The 20,083-nt window shown below is 39.9% G+C and overlaps 1 protein-coding gene across 6 annotated transcripts in view; it reads right to left on the minus strand.

Moving 5' to 3' along the window:
- The window catches only part of MTUS1 (microtubule associated scaffold protein 1), a 156,502-nt gene that overhangs the window by 67,527 nt on the left and 68,892 nt on the right, over positions 1 to 20,083 (minus strand). For 3 of the 6 annotated variants that reach the window (XM_017539641.2, XM_037742409.1, XM_017539642.2), the window contains 2 exons: positions 10,707 to 10,868; positions 2,620 to 2,754 (listed from right to left, as the gene is read on the minus strand). In XM_017539641.2, the coding sequence (XP_017395130.1) occupies positions 2,620 to 2,754; positions 10,707 to 10,868 (297 nt within the window). Of the gene's footprint in view, positions 1 to 2,619; positions 2,755 to 8,748; positions 9,249 to 10,706; positions 10,869 to 20,083 lie in introns of those variants that run through there. The other 3 variants (XM_017539643.2, XM_017539644.2, XM_017539645.2) reach the window with 2 other exon arrangements.

The following is a 20,083-nucleotide window of genomic DNA, read 5'->3' on the forward strand; positions in this document are numbered from 1 at the left end:
CCAGGCTGGAGTGCAGTGGCACAATCTTGGCTCACTGCAACCTCTGCCTCCCAGGTTAAAACCATTATCCCACCTCAGCCTCCAGAGTAGCTGGGACTTCAAGAGCCTTCAGGAGCATACCACCACATCCAGCTAATTCTTTTGTATTTTTAGTAGAGATGGGGTTTCACCATGTTGGCCAGGCTGGTCTCAAACTCCTGACCTCAAGTGATCCACCCACCTCAGCCTCCCAAAGTGCTGGCATTAGAGGTGTGAGCCACAACACTCAGCCTTTACCTCTATGTATCTATAAGAAATCTATGAGCGCTTCTACTTTACATGAAATAGTCATCTCTAGCACATAATCATCTGCAAATACTAGTTAGAACAGCTGCCATGTTCTATCTGAAATTTTACAGAGATGAAAATTTCTTAAAATATGTGGCTCTTATCAATGGGAAGTACTGAATCCCACTCAAGTAAAACCGCTCTGACACAAAAAGCCTATACATTCAATAGTGAGGCATTTTAGAATTCTCAGTCCCCTGTTCTACAAAGCTGTTCATGGAATCTCATTCTCTGAAAGTTATTTTAGTATCGAAGTTCAATAGCATTAACTTTGTTACTGCTGTGTGGACCATGGGGCTTTATCATCATCAATAAAAACCACAGTTTTCCATCTTAATGTCAACCCAGCAAAAGGTCATTTGATGCCTCCGAAATTTTATTAAGTCATTAGACAAATGACAACCTGCTGCACACTGAAAAATTCAACGTACTCCTAAAATTCATGCCTATTTTCTTTTCTATTCCATACAAAGAAAAGGTACTTACATTCACCAACCTCAAGTACCACATGACGCTTTAAACACACACTCACAGAGACAGACACATGTTAAGAAGGATGCTGTGACAGCGTAACATCTTTTAGAAGGTTACTTAGTAACAATCCGAAGACTGTTTCAGACAGGTTAACCCAGTAATTTCTCCTTCTGGGATATCCATAAGTAACTAAAATCTGAAACAATGAACTATCACTCACATTTGAAGAGGTTCATTTCAGTACTAATACACCCCAAGCAAAGTCCACTTCATAGTGGACAACTTCTGACAACTTCTACAACCATAGAATTTGCAAACAGTAGACTGCTGCATAGCTGTTTAAAGTGAACAAGCTTTCATGATATACCACCAACTTAATAAAAAGCAAGATACAGAAGAGTATATTCATTATTACCCCAGTTTTGCTGGAGTAAAAACAAAACACATATATATGCAGAGGAAAAAAAGTCAGAAGGAAATGTGACAGCAATTTGTATGTTTCTGTGTTTTCCAAATTCTCTAACATAAATGAGGGTCTCATTTTATAGGTCAAGTTTCTCATTCATAATTATTCTCTCAGGCTTCGGTTAAGCTTTAGTTCACTAAGCACGAAGACAGTTTTTTTTTTGTTTGTTTTTTTTTCTTTTTTTTTGTGACAGAATCTCACTCTGTCGCCCAGGCAGGAGTGCAGTGCAGCAATCTCAGCTTGCTGCAACCTCTGCCTCCTGGGTTCAAGCGATTCTTGTGCCTCAGCCTCCCAAGTAGCTGGGACTAAAGGTACACACCACCACGCCCAGCTAATTTTTTTATTTTTAGTAGAGATGGGGTTTCACCATCTTGGCCAGGCTGGTCTTGAGTTCCTGACCTCAAGTGGTTCACCTGTCTTGGCCTCCTGAAGTGCTGGGATTACAGGTGTGAGCCACCGTGTGTGGCATAAAGCAGACTTCTGATGTGCTTTGACAAAGCTGCATGAAAACACTGCACATCAAGTATATATCACATATTTTGTAAACCTGAAAGTTACTTTTAATAGTCACAGTAAATACGAAGTGAGTGATAAAAGAAGGAATAGAGATAAAGACCATGTAGGGCCAGGCATGGTGTCTCATGACTGTAGTCCTGGCACTTTGGGAGGTTGAGGTGGGCAGATCACAAGGTCAAGAGATCAAGACCATCCTGGCCAACATGGTGAAACCCCATCTCTTCTAAAAATACAGAAATTAGCTGGTGTGGTGACGCATGCCTGTAGTCCCAGTTACTTGGGAGGCTGAGGCAGGAGAATCGCTTGAACCGGGAGGCAGAGGTTGCTGTGAGCCAAGATCGTGCCACTGCACTCCAGCCTGGACAGAGCAAGACTCCGTCTCAAAAAAANAAAAAAAAAAAAAAAAAAAAAAAAAAAAAAAAAAAAAAAAAAAAAAAAAAAAAAGAATATTTAGAGGAAGAACACGGTCTTGGACCAAAGACACGAGACACAAGTACAATAATAAACATGAAACATCTACCCTGACGAAAAGTAAATCATGCATTTCTACTCCCATGTCACTCTCCTAGAGCACTATCTTAGAATAACTTAACTCTACAAGTTCTGTTATTCTTACTTTATGCCTTTGTTCTGCCTGCTGATTTATATGTCATGATTTTTAACTGTAGAACTTACCGACTCTCAGAACAATTTTCTCAGTGCAAAAACATATCTCTTAACACATTTTTAAGCATTGTTAAATATACCATAAACCTAATTGTTAAAATTTAACTTTCTACAAGCCAAGAACTTTAAGCATCTTGCCCTCCCTCTTCTAACCACAGTGAGGACCATACCTTTTGGAGGAGTTTTCAGCAAGTGAACATGAGCCCTGGATATCAAAGGCTTCAAATAAAAGGATCCTGAGGAACCATTTTGAAATGCTGGTTTTGGAGGTTTCTCCTCATATTTGATGACAGCAGCATTACTCGCTGTAATAAAACAGAAAAGAACATTTTATTATATAAATACAGTTTTGACCTTCCAAATTTATTCCTTTGTCCTTGAATCAACACATGCTCAATAAACACCTATGACCGGCAGTCATGACTGAACGATGTGAGGACAGCGTGGATAACAGGTAACTTATGTGCTCAGGGATGTGAAATAAAGGCTGCAATCACAGTGACCAGACATCCTGTTTTGCCTGGCACAGTCCAAGTTATGCATCTTGTCCAGTTCAGCTTTCATCCCAGATAAAAGTTGGGGAAGAAACAATACGGCCATTCATGCAATGTAACAAGGATGCCCCAGGTGCAGCTAGGAAGAGCACCCATCTCCATGGGGACGAGGAAGAATTCACGCAGCCAGCTACTTAATGACAGAACAGTAACATACAGACTACTTGGTAGCTATAAGGATGAGAGGATGAGATCGGGTTCAAATCCTCACTGCTGCAGCAAGGAGCTAAAATGCCAACTTCTTCCCTGAACAAAGAAAGTTTGCTTCAAAGCAAAAACATAAAAGGGAATCTCACTTGAATAACAAAAACTGTCTTTTATATTATGTGTAAAAATTTCCACCCCCCACCAACCCAGACTGGATTTGTTTCTAAACAATATCAGTATCCAATTCTAAGCACCCAATTTTATTCTACTATTCAACACTTATACATTTCTTCATTAACAACTCTGACCCCTTTTCTCACTTCACTCATTTAGCAAAGGGTTAAGATGCCTACCTTGTTTACAAACACAGTATAAGTAGACGGCTAGAAATTTTTCGCTATACTAAATTATTCCAACTGCCACAATAGTGCTTAGACGCATCACAGTCAAACTTTGCACAAGCATGCTATTATTTTCCCTAATCCACACCCAGTCCCTGTACAATGAGCCATCTGTTAATTGTTCTTGTGCCCAAATACCATTCCTAATATTAGGTCAAATCAACACAGAGCTTTTCCTCCTGCTGAGAAAATTCTGTCAACTTCCTGTCCTTTTCTCCAGCTCTCACCTTCGCTAGAACCTAGAGACCTGGTATTTCCAAAGTTGACAGGAAGCTAACAGGAATGATAGTATTAAAGATTCTGCTATTTTAACATTCAACAGAACCCTTTTTAGATGTTTATACAAAATGGATATTGGGTTTCAATTAGCATTTTAGCTTTTGCTGAATCAAATCCAACAAACAAAATTAGAGAGTTTGACCATGGAATTTTAACAGTCTGGTTTTAGTCTTACTTTTCTTGAAGCCATATGTTATTACATTCAGCAACAAATAAGTCACTTATTCATATTTTAAAAATTAAACTGAGTGGCCGGGCATGGTGGCTCATGCCTGTAATCCCAGTACTTTGGGACGCCAAGGTGGGTGGATCAGGAGGTCAAGAGATTGTGACCATCCTGGCCAACATGCTGAAACCCCGTCTCTACTAAAATATAAAAATTAGCTGGGCATGGTGGCGCATGCCTGTAGTGCCAGGCACTTGGGAGGCTGAGACAGGAGTATCACTTGAACCCAGGAGGCGGAGGTTGCAGTAAGCTGAGATGGCACCACTGCACTCCAGCCTGGCAACAGAGCAAGATTCTATCTCAAAAACAAAACAAAATTAAACTGAGTTCAATTTACAAACCTAATATGAAATTGTGTGATTCTAAATTCATGCTTTTGTAAACTTTAGACACAAAGGCCTGCAGTTCATGAAGAGATCAGTAAAAAGGTTTCTCACTAAAAGACACATTTCTCATGAGGCCTGATACTCCTGTCCCTTGGCTCACTGTCAAATGCAGAATAGGAGGTGCTGGAAACCAGTGGTCTCAATGCCACTTTTCAGACTCAATACAACCCTCAATCAATCCAGCAGCAGACCTACCAACTTCGTAACACAGAAAAGGAAGTCAGAATCCATACTGCAAGGATAAAATGTCTGCTTCGACTCAGGTACAAACACACATGTATTTACATTTTATACGCATTTACATGAAAGCTATATGTACAAGGTATTTATTCACATACCCTATGATCATCGACGATTGTACATGCTTTCTGCCTTCCAAATGGCAGGCACAAACTATACTGAACTGAACATATCTGCATAACTAACGCTTAATATCTCTCTCTCAATCTCTCTACTCACTGTACTCTAGGCTGGCCCACTGCTTTCTAGTAAACCCCAACTTGAAGGATGTGTATCATCATGAGGCAGGATGCTCAAGTATTTCCCCTGCCCTCTAGTTCCATTCCTAACATGGCAACTGGCTGGGTATCCTGATGCTATCTAAATTTTCCTTTGCCCAGAGTCATTATATCCAAACAATAAAGTCCTCAGTGGCAACAGTTCCAATATAAAAGATGCATAATAGTTTCAAGCAATGGAACAGGATATAAAATATCCAAGTTCTGGTGCTGACTTGGCCACTGCCTAGCTGTGCTGAACCACCTGTCTATGAATAACAAGGGTCTGCATATCGGGAAAGGGAATAGACAGTACATTCGCTTTCACAGGGGCCCAACTGACCGTGGCATTCAGTCCCACTGAGGCTGGATGCATCCTCAAATCACCCTAAAGACACTGTTCTAAAGAGCCGTGGGCACTAAAGATAGTTGGTCTGGAGAGACAATATGTAAAATTCCCCATGTGGCCACCTATTTCTCAACCTGATCTGTTATGCAGTTTAAAACTGACTCTTTGGGTCAGGCCAGGTGGCTTATGTCTGTAATCCCACTACTTTGGGGCCCCAGGCGGGTGGATCACCTAAGGAGTTCAAGACCAGCCCAACCAACATGGAGAAACCTGTCTCTACTGAAAACAGAAAATTAACTGGGCATGGTGTTGCATGCCTGTAATCTTAGCTACTTGGGAGGCTGAGGCAGGAGAATCACTTGAACCCAGGAGGTGGCGGCAGTGGTGAGCTGAGATAGTGCCATTGCACTCCAGCCTGGGCAACGAGAGCAAAACTCCATCTTAACAAACAAAAAACAAAAGTGCCCCTTTGTCATCTTTGGTTCTAACTATCTCAATTATGCCAGGATAATAGATTTTCTGGAATCCTTAACTTCATTTCCCCATGGCCAAAGTGTGGTTCAAGTGAAATAAAGGAGCTGTTGAGTATAAAAGGAAAAGTGAACAGATATTCTCAAAAAAGCCCAAGCAAAAGAAATGATTTTCCTATTAGAAAAGTGCTTCTCAGGCTTGGCACAGTGGCTCACACCTGTAATCCTAGCTTATACCTGTAATCCCAGCACTATGAAAGGTCGAGGTGGGTGGGTCACTTGGGGCCAGGAGTTCGAGACCAGCCTGGCCAACCTGACAAAACCCTGTCTCTACTTAAAATACAAAAATTAGCCAGACATGGTGGTGTACACCTGTAATCCCAGCTACTCAGGAGGCTGAGGTGGGAGAATTGCTTGAATCCGCGAGGCTGAAGGTTGCAGTGAACCAAGACTGTGCCACTGCACTCCAGCCTGGGTGACAGGGCAAGACTGTCTCAAAAAAAAAAAAAAACTTCTCATTGTTCCAGACTTCTATCTGCAAACTAACATTCATAGTACATTCTAACACCTAGTGAAAATTAGCTTTTATAACATCATGTATATATACACAGAGCCAACATTCTGTTCATTTTTGAATTTTATGTGAATCAGTTTAACACTCCCCACTGTGCCAGATCATCTGCCCACCTGGCTTAAAACCAAAGACCTACTGAAAACTAAGCTTTTGAATTTCAAAAGCAAGATCACTCAACTATACAACAACAAGAACGTCTCACACGCACCCTAAGAAAACAAGAAAAGAGAAAGCACGAGAACAAAGTTAACAGTGGTCTGGATATTTCCTTCATAAACAGTCCATTTGTACGGACATGTTTTGTGATGTAGAGACTAAAGAATCTACTGCCTGGTCCCCATTTGGCCTCACCCACGGCAGACATCCCTACTTGAACACAAAACTTTCTCCCTGAACCTGGAAGCAGCCTGAGAAACAACTGACACCGTAATATAGGTGAATTCTTATCAACTAACCAGTGTTGGCAGGTAAGACAATACTCACTTGTCATTCCTGTTGTGAGAGGGAAAAAAAAAAAAAAAAAACAACTAAAGGTAAATAAGAGCCACCCTATTCTTTCCCAGCTTAATCACCTGAACAACTCAAAACACCATCCTGCCAAACAATTAGGCCCTGTCTTACTGCAGTGAAAAGGGCCAGAGACATTTGTTGCTGCAAGGATTTTGAAGATGATCCAGTCCTCCCTTGTCATCGATCAGAGGAGAACATGGAGGCTAAGAGAAGAGAAACTTCACAGAGTCAGTAGCAAAACTAAAGTGGGGCCAGACACGGTGGCTCATGCCTGTAACCCAGTACTTTGGGAGGCTGAAGTGAACAGATCGCTTGCGGTCAAGAGTTCGAGACCAGCCTGGCTAACATGATGAAACCCCATCTCTACTAAAAATAAAAAAACTAGCTGGGCATGATGGTGCATGCCTGTAATCCCAACTACTTGGGAGGCTGAGGCAGGAGAATTGCTTGAACCCAGGAAGCAGAGGTTGCAGTGAGCCGAGATCATACCACTGCACTCCAGTCTGGGCGACAAGAGTGAAACTCCATCACACACACACACACACAGACACACACACACACACACACACACACGAAACCTAAGGTGGGTCCAAGGTGAGTGCCCTTTTCTACATGTCACACCCCCCCTTAAGCCAGGGCTGGCCGTGAAGGTGAAGGGAAAGAGCACTCCATTTCTTTTATTCAGTCTCCTTCTGTTCCATTTCCAGGAGAATGCAAATAGCTTTGGTCTGCATCTCTTATATTTCCCCTCACCATCTGGCTGTCAAAAAAAAACATGGTTTTGTGGCCAAAGTCGAAGGGGAAGTGAAGTCTTTGGACTTTATTTTCCTGCTAACATGGCAAAATTATACACTCTCCCAGGACCTCCTTCTAGATTGCACAATAGTCCCCAAACCTTCACTTCTGTTCCTAATCTACAATATATCATTTATTTTTATCCAGTTACTTTAATGATCTTAAAAACTGGATGTCAGGTATCTGAGTATGAAAGAGCTTATAATGTTTAACCTCTATAAATGAGCACATTGGGTATAGAAACCACTGTGAAATGTTTTACATTAATATCCAAAAGGATCAATATCATAACTTTGAAATTTTCAACACCTAAAAGAACACACACAAAAGAACCTACTAAAATTCCCAAATAAGAATTTATTGCCTTACATGTTTTCATTCAGTCATTTGAAAAACTTAGTAACATTATTTCTATAGGATTCCAAAGTTCCGAGAACCCAATGCTAAATTTTACAGCAGCACTGTGTTTTATCAGAAGTTCTTAAATGATGCCATTAATAATATCACATCACAAAGAAACAAGCAGACAAAGCAAGAAACCAATATTCATTAAAGGGATTCAAATACTTAAGCCAATATAAATCAGAACACTGATCAAAAGAGAAAGCGAATTCTTAAGACGACCATCCATTATCAGAAGCAGGAAAATTCAGCACAAAATAATTTTTTTCATGTTTTGATAGTCTTTAAAAGTACATGTTAAATACTTTCAGGTACAACTTAGAAAAATAAAGATGTGATCTTCCCATTTTAATTTTAGAAAAGTGTTTTTCTATACTTGCACAACTACCAACTACATACATACAAAAACTAGTTATTTAAGAAGAAATTAAACCACCAAATAGTCTTTGATAACAGGATAATTTCATGTGCCAGAACATCAACGATGCTGCTGAATTATATTAAGAGTGCCAAAACACGTAAAAGAGACAATAGGATCAGTTCTACACAGAAGCATTCACATCTTAAACATACATAAAAATGCCCCCATATACTACAATCACCATAAATTACAAGTTACAAAAATAGCAGTCAAAACATTCTAATCAATTTATTGAATAAAAATTTAAGCATGCTTACAAAGAAAAGAAACCAGAAATCGTCGACCTACTTTTTTTCCCCGTAAACGTGGCTAACAAAGGAATTATACAAAGGCTGTACGATCCCACGACCAGCAGTGTCAATAAGGTACCATCATAGTGCCTCTCTGAACCAGCCGGTGGGGTGAGTGTAGAATTGATAAAGATTTTTGAAGAAATATCAGTTTCTGTACAACTGCGAAATCCTCCTGGTACAGTCATTTAAAAGGATCAAAGCAAGCTTAAGCAGGAAAAACTGCAGCCATGTTCACTCTCATATCCCTCATGCTTGCTCTTAGTGAATTAGAATGGAGGAAGAAAAAAATGTGTAAGCTCCAAGGCACTACACAAAACAGATTAAACCAGCTAGCAAATCAAACTAAGAAAGAGACTCATTGATTTGAATGCTTAATCCGCAACAGGAACACATCGTCACTAGACAGGCTCTGTGGGTGTATGGTAAACTCCTTTGTTAAAAGACAAAAAGGAATGGACAAAAGCATTTTACAACCTCCTCAGGAGCATCAGACACGGTACGGAAACGGTGGCCAAGTCAACATGGATGTCGACAAAATGCGGGGCTACAGATGTGTCTGCTTCAAGTGCCACAAATTCTGTTGCCACAACAGTTTTTCCAGAGCATGTTGGTGATTCTGTTTTGACAGTTTGTTTTTAAAACTGCATGACAAGACAGAGCTAGAGTGAAATTAACTTAAAATAATACACATGTGAATTACCTTTTCAAATTCAGAGTTCTCTCTTACATGCAAGCCTGATTTTGTGCCACAGCTTCAAAATTCAAACAATAAGCTGATCATAATCTTGTTTAATTTTAAGTCACATATCCAATATTTCTGAAGTGCCAGGGTATGCAACCACTTACTCTCAGCTACTGCTGCTAGGTGACCCGTCAGAAATATGCTCATTAATTCGGTCATTAATTCAATGCCTTCTCTACAAAAAAATGCATTCTTAATTCCCTGACATACCTGCTGTGTGACTTTGGACCAGTGACATCTCTGAGCCTCAGTCACCTCATATATAAAAATTAGGGTAACAGAAGTTACTTGAGAGCAAAAACTAGAAGCATATATGGTCATCCTAAAATACTGCTCCACACCCAGAAGAGCCCCATGAGCATTATTCCACTTTGTCCCCAGCTCCTAACCCAGAAGAGGAAATTGATCAGTCAAACTCAAGAGATCAGTTTGCCGTCCCTCTCCACACCCTTGTGTCTGGTTTTATCGGTATTCTCATCATTCACAGAAATACCTTCTTTTTCTCTTCAACTATTTTTTAGAATAAGGATCGTTTATTTTATATCCCATGTCCCTCACTGTGACTATCATGGTGTCCATGCACAGCAGGCACTGCAAAATGGCTTAAATTTATGAATTATTTTGTGGGGAAACACAAAAAAGGAAATGAGAAAATAAGAACCAAGTCCAAATACATCTCTGGAATGAAAGAGGTATCTTAGTAAATTCACTCCTTTATACACAGAAAATAGAACTCATATTAACTGAAAACTTTAACACAATTCTCCTGAGTTTAAATTTTTTAGAATTAGGCTTCAAGTTATATTAGTCATATTATACAAACTCTAGCAGCCAAAGTTAAAGATTACAACACATATCCATAAGAGATAGTCTTTTGCAAAGTAAATAAAACTGAAGTAACCTTTTTTCTGATTCCAGTTAGAGTACAAATCCCCTGGGCTGCTACTCTCAAATCCCCAAAACACCAACACTTCAGGCAGTGCACTTTAGAATCCTTCATGCAAAAATACACTTTAACACACAATTATTTCAAGAGTGTTTTTCAAAGAATTTTGTTCTTTCTGCCAAACTTTCAGAGCAACTCCAGGGAAGCAGCATGCATATTTTTCCTGAAACCCCAGAAACAAAAATTCTAATTATTTGCAGAGCATTAGTTTTTCATGTAATGACTGTTTCAACAATCCCCAAAGTGTGATACCAAGTTGACTTACAATTGTTGCTGTAAGTGCTCAGCTCACTGTGGGTGCTGGCTATTGAGGGGGTGCTTCCTGTCCTCCGCAGCGCAGAACTTTTCAAAGATGCTTTAGATTTAGGAAGTAGTCTAGGCAAATTCACCCATGACGACTGTGCTGTTTTCAAGGATGTAGGTTTTCCTTGGGATTAAAAAAAAAAAAAAAAAAGTTTCCATTGCCATTCGTCTTGCAAGCTGGCACTTTTTAAGCCTGTAAACTCAAACTTCTGCACTAACAACAAAGTCAAAACACAAAATGAATATTCGCAATCATGTAACTTCAGATGAAAGATGAAAGCTTCACGCAGACATGTTTATTTTTGATCATTTAGAGGCAAGAGAGCAGAAGTGATGAGGCAATTAGGATATGAGAAGTGTGGCAGTAACCCTGTCTCCTAAAGTAATTAGCTCGCACATGTTCTCTGAAGTAGAAGATCAGTCTGAAGAGTCATGAGAAAACAGCTTCTGGCAAAACTGAAATCAAAGAATAAACAAATTGATATGACCTCCCATACTGTTGACTAAAAAAACAGTTATTCCATTAGCACAAAAGGCTATCATATAAAAAGTTAGTGGAAAATTTTTAAACTACCCAAACAGGAAGAAAAATGCAATTTGAAAGAAAAAATTTTATTTGAAAAATGCCTAGTGTTTTAACACCAGGTGGTGCTATACTATTAAGTTTCTTTTTCTTGCTCTCATCTTTTCTTCTTTACTCTCCGCATAGTTTATCTGCCAAACTTAAAAGATCTTCACTCAAATTTCTAACTCTTTCTTGCAATAAAAATGCTTCCACTTATCAGTGAAATAAATATACAGGCTTCATATCCTCTGGCATCTCTGTAACTACAATCTCCTCGTGCTCACATCTGCTACCTAAATATGGGCATTTCCCAAGTTCTATCTTTTGCTCACAACTCTCCCCACACCCATTCTCTTGGAGAATCTATCTTCTTTACTTTCCTCTAACCATCATCCTGTGCAGACGAAACTCATATTTTCATGTGCAGCCCCATTTTCCTTCTGAATCCCAAGGCTATTCATGTTTCAAAGTACTTAGTGTACTTTAAATTTTCATCTTGGACTGACATGCTCCTGATTATGCTAATTGTAGCTCCACTGTTTTATTTAAAAAAAAAAAAAAAAAAAACTTTTTGTAGAGAGGGAATCTTTGCTTTGTTGCCCAGGCTGGTCTCAAACTTCTGGCCTTAAGCAATCCTCCTGCCTCAGCCTCCCAAAGTGCTGGAATTACAGGTGTGAGCCACCCTGCCCTATTTTTAATTTTTTTCCAGCTTCAAACCATTGGAATCGTCTTTTCTTCCCCAGATCCCCATATATTCTAGCACTATCTCCCAATGCTACCAGTAGTACCTAACTGAAGACTATCTAGAGTTGAAGAAGACCTTTGATGAAAATGACAGTGTTGCATATCACTAAGGACCCTGTAAGTGAGTCAAGTAATGCTGCTGGAAAGTAAGGCTCATTGCTCTGTTCCAGTGATTTCACTCATAAAAACCTCATCTAATGGACAGAAAGACATGGAAGCTCCTCAGGCCTGGCACTTGAAGTGACCACACTAAGCTCCCTCTTCGGCTCCAGCCTCACTACTGTATCCTTCTTCTACATCCATGTGTGCTCTGCTCCAGTCAACCTAACTTTCTCTCTGACACCGGGGCACATCACATGTTAGTCTAGTAATAGTCCACTAGGCACATCATTTCCTTTCAAAGACCTCTTCTTCCTCTCTTTGATTCTTTATTTAACCCCTCATGGAGTCGCCTAAACAACTGTATTACACTCCTAAAATCTTATCTTTCCATCCCTTCCAACTCCATCATGTTACTCTCCCGAATGTGAAAATTAAGGTCATGACCTGGTTTAAAATTTGGGATTCTCCACTATCTACGGCATGTGGCCCAGGGCAGCTTTAAATGCTGACCCTGCACAAATTCATAAACTCTCTTAGAACATTATGAGATTTTTTTTTGCAATTTTTTTTTTTTTTTTTAAGCTCATCAGCTATTGTTAGCATATTTTCTGTGTGGCCCAAGACAATTCTTCTTCCTCCAGCGTGGCCCAGGGAAGCCAAAAGATTGGATACCCCAATCTATAGGATGGTGATCTGATCTTCAATCCTTTTATTTAATATTTATTTTACAGACATAAATAAAAGGCAACCCTACTCACTTCCTCCCCTTTAGGCCATGCCTCCACCCCTTCACACACACCCCCCTTAGTTTCTCTCTAGCCATTTCACTCTATTATTCTGCTTATGCCCATCCTTCTGACTGAATGGCCTCCCGTCTAGCCCCTCCCCTATTTCTGCCCAGTGAATGCCAAGTCAGCTCAAGATACTCTTCTAAACCCTTGCTACTCATTTGTGACTCCACCCTAGGTCTACTGAATCGCCTGCAGTTTCACAAGATCGCCAGGTTTCTGAAGCACTGTTGAGAACCAGGACCTCTTTGTGAGCTTATCCTGCCAGGACACCCTCCTCTGTGTACCATGGACTATGCCTGGCTTTTTGCTCGTGCCACGTGCTTGCTTCTATCACAGTGTCTGCCTTCACATTCCTCTTGGACCATCTCTAAGGTTCTTGAGATCAGGAAGGGCGCCTGATTCAATTCTGATCCTCAGAAACTGGCAACGATCTAGCATGGAGTGAGCCTTAATAAATGTTTTCTCAAATAATTTATTTTTCTTTTAATGCCAGTAGTAAATCATACATTTTTATCATGTGTTCTCCCATCATCTACACTGAAGCATTCAACGCTTAATACATTTTACAAGCTTACAAGCTTATGTCTCTTCAGTCTATTAGCTAGCAACTTTCTTCTTTACATCCTTTACAATAATTAGCAACTACTAGATAGCAAATACCCGTTTTAAAAAATTTATCTTTAGCCACTAGTTTTACTTGCTTTAGGAGAAACAGAAAAACAGATTTTTAAACTATAAAGTTACCAAACTGCTGCCCCTTCAGCAAAAACACTGATGAGTCGTCATCATCATCACAACTAATAAGCAAGGTTTGGCAAGTAACAGATCAAACAATGCAGCCAAGGCTTCTGAAGTTTTGGAAATTAGCTTATTTTTCAGAAATGCATGCCTCATAGCTTTGTTTCTAAACACATTCTGGGTTTGCAGACATTTCTGAGTGTGCCTTGGAATTACTACAGAAGACCTGTACCTTCACAGAGCCTGCACTAAAGGAAAGCTTAGCTCTGCACCCAAATATCATTTTCGTGACCCGCCCTATCTCATTATCACCTCCATCCAGGCCCATCCCCTACACCTACTGCCAACTTTTTGTCACCAAAGTCTTCCTGATTCCACCATGACGCTTGACTAATGAGTACTGAGGATACGAAATAAATGCCGATTTCACCAAAAGATTCATTCCTTTGATAATGAGAATAATCTTAACCGTGTGTGACTATTACTATCCCAGTTTATTGATGAGCAAACTACTGAGGTAGTTAAATGGCTTACTCGTGTCACACACCCAGCCGGTGATAGTAAGGCCTAGAATCCACGTGCCTAACCACCCACCCAGTGTTCCCTTGGCCATGCCACAGAACAGAAGCATCTCAGCTAAAGAAAGAAGTGTGAGGCTTGGAGGCAGGCTGAGCTCAAACTGCAGGTCATACTAGACAGGAGCGCCTACAGCAGAATGCTGAAAACAGTGTGGATGCGACAAAGACATTTAACTGTTTCACCCACAGTCCCAACATTTAGCTGCACGGTAAAGTTGGCCTAAAGTAGTTCTAAATGGAATTCATATCAAGCAATAAAATACACACATCATAAGCAGTATTAAAAGCAAAACATAGCAATATTGGGTTTATTGAAAGATTGCAAATAACCCAAACACTAAATTCTTAAACAGTGAAATCAATACTGGACTTCTCTGAATTACAGTTCTGAAAAGGTGACATTTACCAGTTCATAACATATTGTGTAACTTATCCCAGATGTGAAAGACAAAGATTTACAATCTGCTTGCCAGGATGTTATTGACCGCAGTGGTTTATTTTAAGCTCATGCAATTAGCATAGGCTTACATATAGACAACGGATTTGTTTTTATTCTATAATTATAACCATCTTTTACATAGGGAAAATCCGGAAGAATGACACTTCCACTTTGCCTTAGATAGTAACACAGTCTACTGGATTTGAAGCAATCCTTCATTAATGAACCAATTTACTAAGACACCCACCTCAGAAAACCTGAGTAAGTGTACTATATTCAACAATAAAAATCAGTAAAAGATGCCTAGCAAAACTAAAATGTCAATGGAAAGATGTAGTAAGTGAAAGACAGGATAGTGTTAATATTATCCTATTCTGTAAAAACAAGACGGTAGAATGGCGCTTGCCAGGGGCTGGGGGAAGGGAAATGGGGAGTTGTTCAACGGGTCAAGGTTCCAGTTATGCAGGATGAATACGTCCTACAGAAGAGCTGTACAACACACAACCTATGCGTAACAACACTGTATTGTGCACTTACAAATGTGTTAAAGGGTAGATCTCGTTAGGTGTTCTAAGAAAGAATGGAAAGAAAGAAGACAAAGAAATGAAAAGGAAGAAAAGAAATGAACAAACAGGACTTGAGGGGAGCAGTTACAGCCATGAGATGTGGGAAACGAAGGAAGGAGACCAAATTATAAATGAACACTGAGAAATTATTACGCGGGCTCGAGAAAAACTCAGAATTGGGTTGTGATTATGTAGGCTGAGGGTTCCAAGGCAAAAATAAAATTATAGAAATAAAGTTCCATGGTGCATGCCCCCTAAGAAAATAAAAACTTATATATTTGAAGTTTTTATTTACCTATATGTTGAAAGAGCACAAAAGGCTGTACCACAATTTTGTGAGACTATTAAGAGGTACAGCAGAGTGAGACAAGGAAGAAATGAGAAGATGCAGAAATGAGAATTTTTCCTTCATTCTTTATATACATACATTACTACATATGGATTTTAACTTTACAATGAGCATATGTTATAATGAAACTATTAAATATTATTAAAGTCAATGGGGCCAAATTTAATCAGAAAAGACATCTAGGACAAAATAAAGAAATCAAGAAAGGACAAAATTGGATCGATAAAGTTGATTCTAATAATCATTTTTATTCCTGTTCATCTGTAAGCATTATTCTTCAATCTTTCTTTCTTTAACAGTACTAAAAGAAAAATCAGAATCAATATTTTAACTGATGCTTTGTATAGCTATCATAAAAACAGCGGCTTTACTATTGGAAAGTTCTTCACGATATCCTCATGGGATATTTCCTAGGACTGGACATGAAAGCCAAAGAATGAACTCCTGAATGATGGTCCTTTGTCTTGACACTTAAATGATTGACTCTCCAGGAAAGAGTGCCCAGGGCCCTCACAGGTATGTAGTGTAATCTCTCCGCAACAATTTGGCCTTCTCCATTCTTTAAGGAAGGCCTAGGAAAGAAGGTGGGTCCCCTGCCACTCAGGGAACACCTGTAAAATCATGAGAGCAATTTCCAGAGCCACAGAAACAACTGCCAAAGCAATTTCTCATCTCTAGATGAGAACTATCACCTAGATTCAAAGGAATCCAGCTTTAACATATATCTTTAAATTTTTGTAGAGGTGGGGTCTCACTCTTGTTGGCTTGGCTGGTCTCCCTGGCTGGTCTCAAACTCCTGGGCTCAAGTGATCCTCCTGCCTTGCTCTCCCAAAGTGCTAGGATTACACATGTGAGCCACCGTGCCTGGCCTTAATATATTTTTCATAAGACTATTCAGCATTGAAAAGGTGACTTCCTGTTCTATATATTTGATAACATTTATGGGTTTTGAAGATGAATTTTAATTTGCTAACAACAACAACAACAACAAAACCCTGACTACTATACTACCTATATCAGAAGACACATACAATTTTTTGTGTGTGTGTGAGTCTCACTCCGTCACCCAGACTGGAGTGCAGTGGTGCGATTTTGGCTCACTGCAACCTGTGCCTTCTGAGTTCAAGCGATTCTCCTGCCTCAGCCTCCCGAGTAAGCTGAGATTACAGGCCAGCGCCACCATGCCCAGCTAACTTTTTTGTGTTTTTAGTAGAAATGGGGTTTCACCAGGCTAATCTCAAACTCCTGACCTCAAGTGATCCATATGCCTTGGCCTCCCAAAGTGCTGTGATTACAGGTATGAGCCACTGTGCCCAGCTGACACAGATCATCTTAATAAAAATCCAGACAATGGATTCACATGAAGGCATCTGTTACACAAGTATTTATGTGCTTACCTAGTAAGTTAACTGCAAGTAATCACAAAGTTCAAACATATACAGAGCCAGAAACACTTGACATCCCAACCACAGAATTAACTACCAGATGTTCTCAGTAAAAACTGTAAGCTAGAGAAAACATCACGTCTCATCATGGTAAGATATGTTGTTCTGTAGTTTACACAGCTTAGTAGGAACACAGGTATCATGGCAAAGAAGAAGAAAGTGAGGCTGGAGAAATAGGTAGTTTACAATTGGGTGAGAGATGGTAATGAATGACAGACTAATAATTTTAGACCCTAACTGTTAAGGATGGATACGGTGGGAAGACACGTGGGGGCGGGGAGACTGAGGCTTTCTTAGCATTTACATCACAACTTGATTGTGTGGCAGTAATGTGCAGAACTGACTGAAGACTGAAGTCAGGGAAAAAGATGGGAAGCCAGTGTACCAGCACCTGCCAGGGCTAGAGAAGTGAGAATTTTAACTAGAAAATGAAAAGGTTACTGAGGTCGGTATGAAATGTATCAGTAAGGCACACAAGTAGCAAGGCCACTAACTACTAGAGTGAGAAAGAGAAAATGCCAAATTAACAGACATAGTTAAAATACAAAGGCATGAGAACATGTTTACTTTTTCCCAGTTAATTCAGAGAATATGCTTCTAACTGTAATTATAACTTGAGCTCTTTAGATACAACTCGACTACATAGAGAAAGTTACCTTTAGGGTAATTATCTACAGTAAGTAGGAATTATAAAACCAGGGGAAACCTAGAAGTGATAAGTTAATAAGACAGAAATAAATTCTACATACTCAAAACTGTGGCTGCAGGTTCACTTCCAATTAAGCTTGAGGGACCAAATTCTCTCACTAACACTAAATATACATGTTTAAGGATTTAGCTTAAGTGGTACAGTATTATTGTATAAATATTAAATAAACCTGATAGGCTGCTTACCAAATAAGTATTATATAAAGTCCATGTATTTCCTATGTGCCAGGAAAAAACAGAAAAGGAAATCCCTTACTTTAGTAACAAAAGGAGCCGCACAGATAGATACATGCCTAAGCACTGTTTCTATGAATAAATGGATCAGAAAGTGCTATTCTGTTGTAAGTCATAAAAATGAGAAAAGTAAAAGATTTGAACAAGTGTACACATGTGAATTATTCCATGAATTGATATTTTAACTGAACATTATTCAAATCTGAACCTACACGTGTTTGCCTTTAAATGGGGGAACTGAATTTTTTAAACACACTAAAGTAATCTACAATAATTAAGAACAGGAAAAAAAAAATTTAGAACAGAAAAACATTAAGACTACAATTTAAAAACAAAAAGACCAAACAACCCAATATAAAAGTGGACAAAGGACTTGAATAGACACTTATCCAAAGAAGAAAACAAATAGCCCTCAGGCACATGCAAAGTTGCTCAACATCACTAGTCGCTAGGGAAATGCAAATCGCAAGCGCTGTGAGATACTATTTTGTACCTAATAGGGTGCTATCATAAAAACAAAAAGCAAAAACCAAAAATTAACAAGCGTTGGCAAGGACACAGAGAAACTGGAATACTTGTGCACTGTTAGTGGGAACACAGCCACTATGGAAATGGTACGGTGGTTCCTCAAAAAATTAAACCTAAAGTTACCATTTAATCCAACAACTCTGTTTAGGTATAGATTTAAAAGAAGTGAAAGCAAGTCAGTCACGGTAGCTCACACCTGTAATCCCAGCACTTTGGGAGGCCAAGGTGGGCGGATCACCTGAGGCCAGGAGTTTGAGACCAGCCTGGCGAACATGGTGAAATCCTGTCTCTACTAGAAGTACAAAAAAAATTACAAAGGCATGGTGGCAGGCACCTGTCATCCCAGGTACTTGGGAGGCTGTGGCAGAAGAATCACTTGAGCCTGGAAGGTGGAGTTCACAGTGAGCTGAGATCGTACCACTGTACTCTGGCCAAGGCAACACAGCAGGACTTAGCCTCACAAAAAAAAAAAAAAAAAAAAGTGAAAGACTCGAGCAGGTATCTGTACACCCATCTTCACAGCAGCATTACTCACAACAGCCAAAATTTGGAAGCAACCCAAATGTTCACAGGCAGATGAATGACTAAACAAGGTGGTACAGATATACCACGAACTATTATTCTGCCTTAAAAAGGAAGTTGACACATGCCACAACACGAATGAACCCTGAAGACATGGTGCTCACTGAAATAAGTCAGTGACATATACTGTATGATTCTCCATACACGATCACTGGAATAGTCAAATGCATATAGACAGAAGGCAGAATGATGAGTGCCAGGGGCTGAAAGAAATGGAGAACTAGGGGTTAATAAAACGGATACAGGATTTCAGGTGGGGAAAAACAAAGTTCTGGAGATGGATACTGAGGTTGGTGGCACAAAACTGTGACTGTACTTAATGCCACAGAACTGTACATGTTTAAAAAATTGTTAAGACCACACATGGTGGCTCACGCTGGTACTCCCGTACTTTGGGATGCTGAGGCAGGTGGATCACGAGGTCAGGATTTCAAGACCAGCCTGGCCAACATGGTGAAACCCCATCTCTCCTAATAATACAAAAATTAGCCGGTGTGGTGGCACATGCCTATATTCCCAGCTACTCAGGAGGCTGAGGCAGGAGAATCGTTTGAACCCGGGAGGTGGTGGTTGCAGTGAGCTGAGACTGTGATATTACACTCCAGCCTGGTTGACAGAGTGACACTCCATCTGAAAAAACAGCCTGGTTGACAGAGTGACACTCCATCTCAAAAAAAAAAAAAATTGTTAAAATGGCAAATTATCACACCTATAATCCCAGCACTTTGGGAGCCCGAGGCGGGGGGGATCATGAAGTCAGGAGATGGAGACCATCCTAACTGACACGGTGAAACCCCGTCTCTACTAAACATACAAAAAATTAGCCCTGCACGATGGCACGCACCTGTCGTCCCAGCTACTCGGGAGGCTGAGACAGGGGAATCGCTTGAACCCAGGAGGCAGAGGTTGCAGTGAGCTGAGATCACGCCACTGCACTCCAGCCTGGGAGACAGAGTGAGACTATGTCTCA

The sequence above is a fragment of the Cebus imitator genome, unplaced genomic scaffold, assembly GCF_001604975.1.
Source record: "Cebus imitator isolate Cc_AM_T3 unplaced genomic scaffold, Cebus_imitator-1.0 Scaffold120, whole genome shotgun sequence".
In the NCBI taxonomy this organism is placed as follows: Eukaryota; Metazoa; Chordata; class Mammalia; order Primates; family Cebidae; genus Cebus; species Cebus imitator.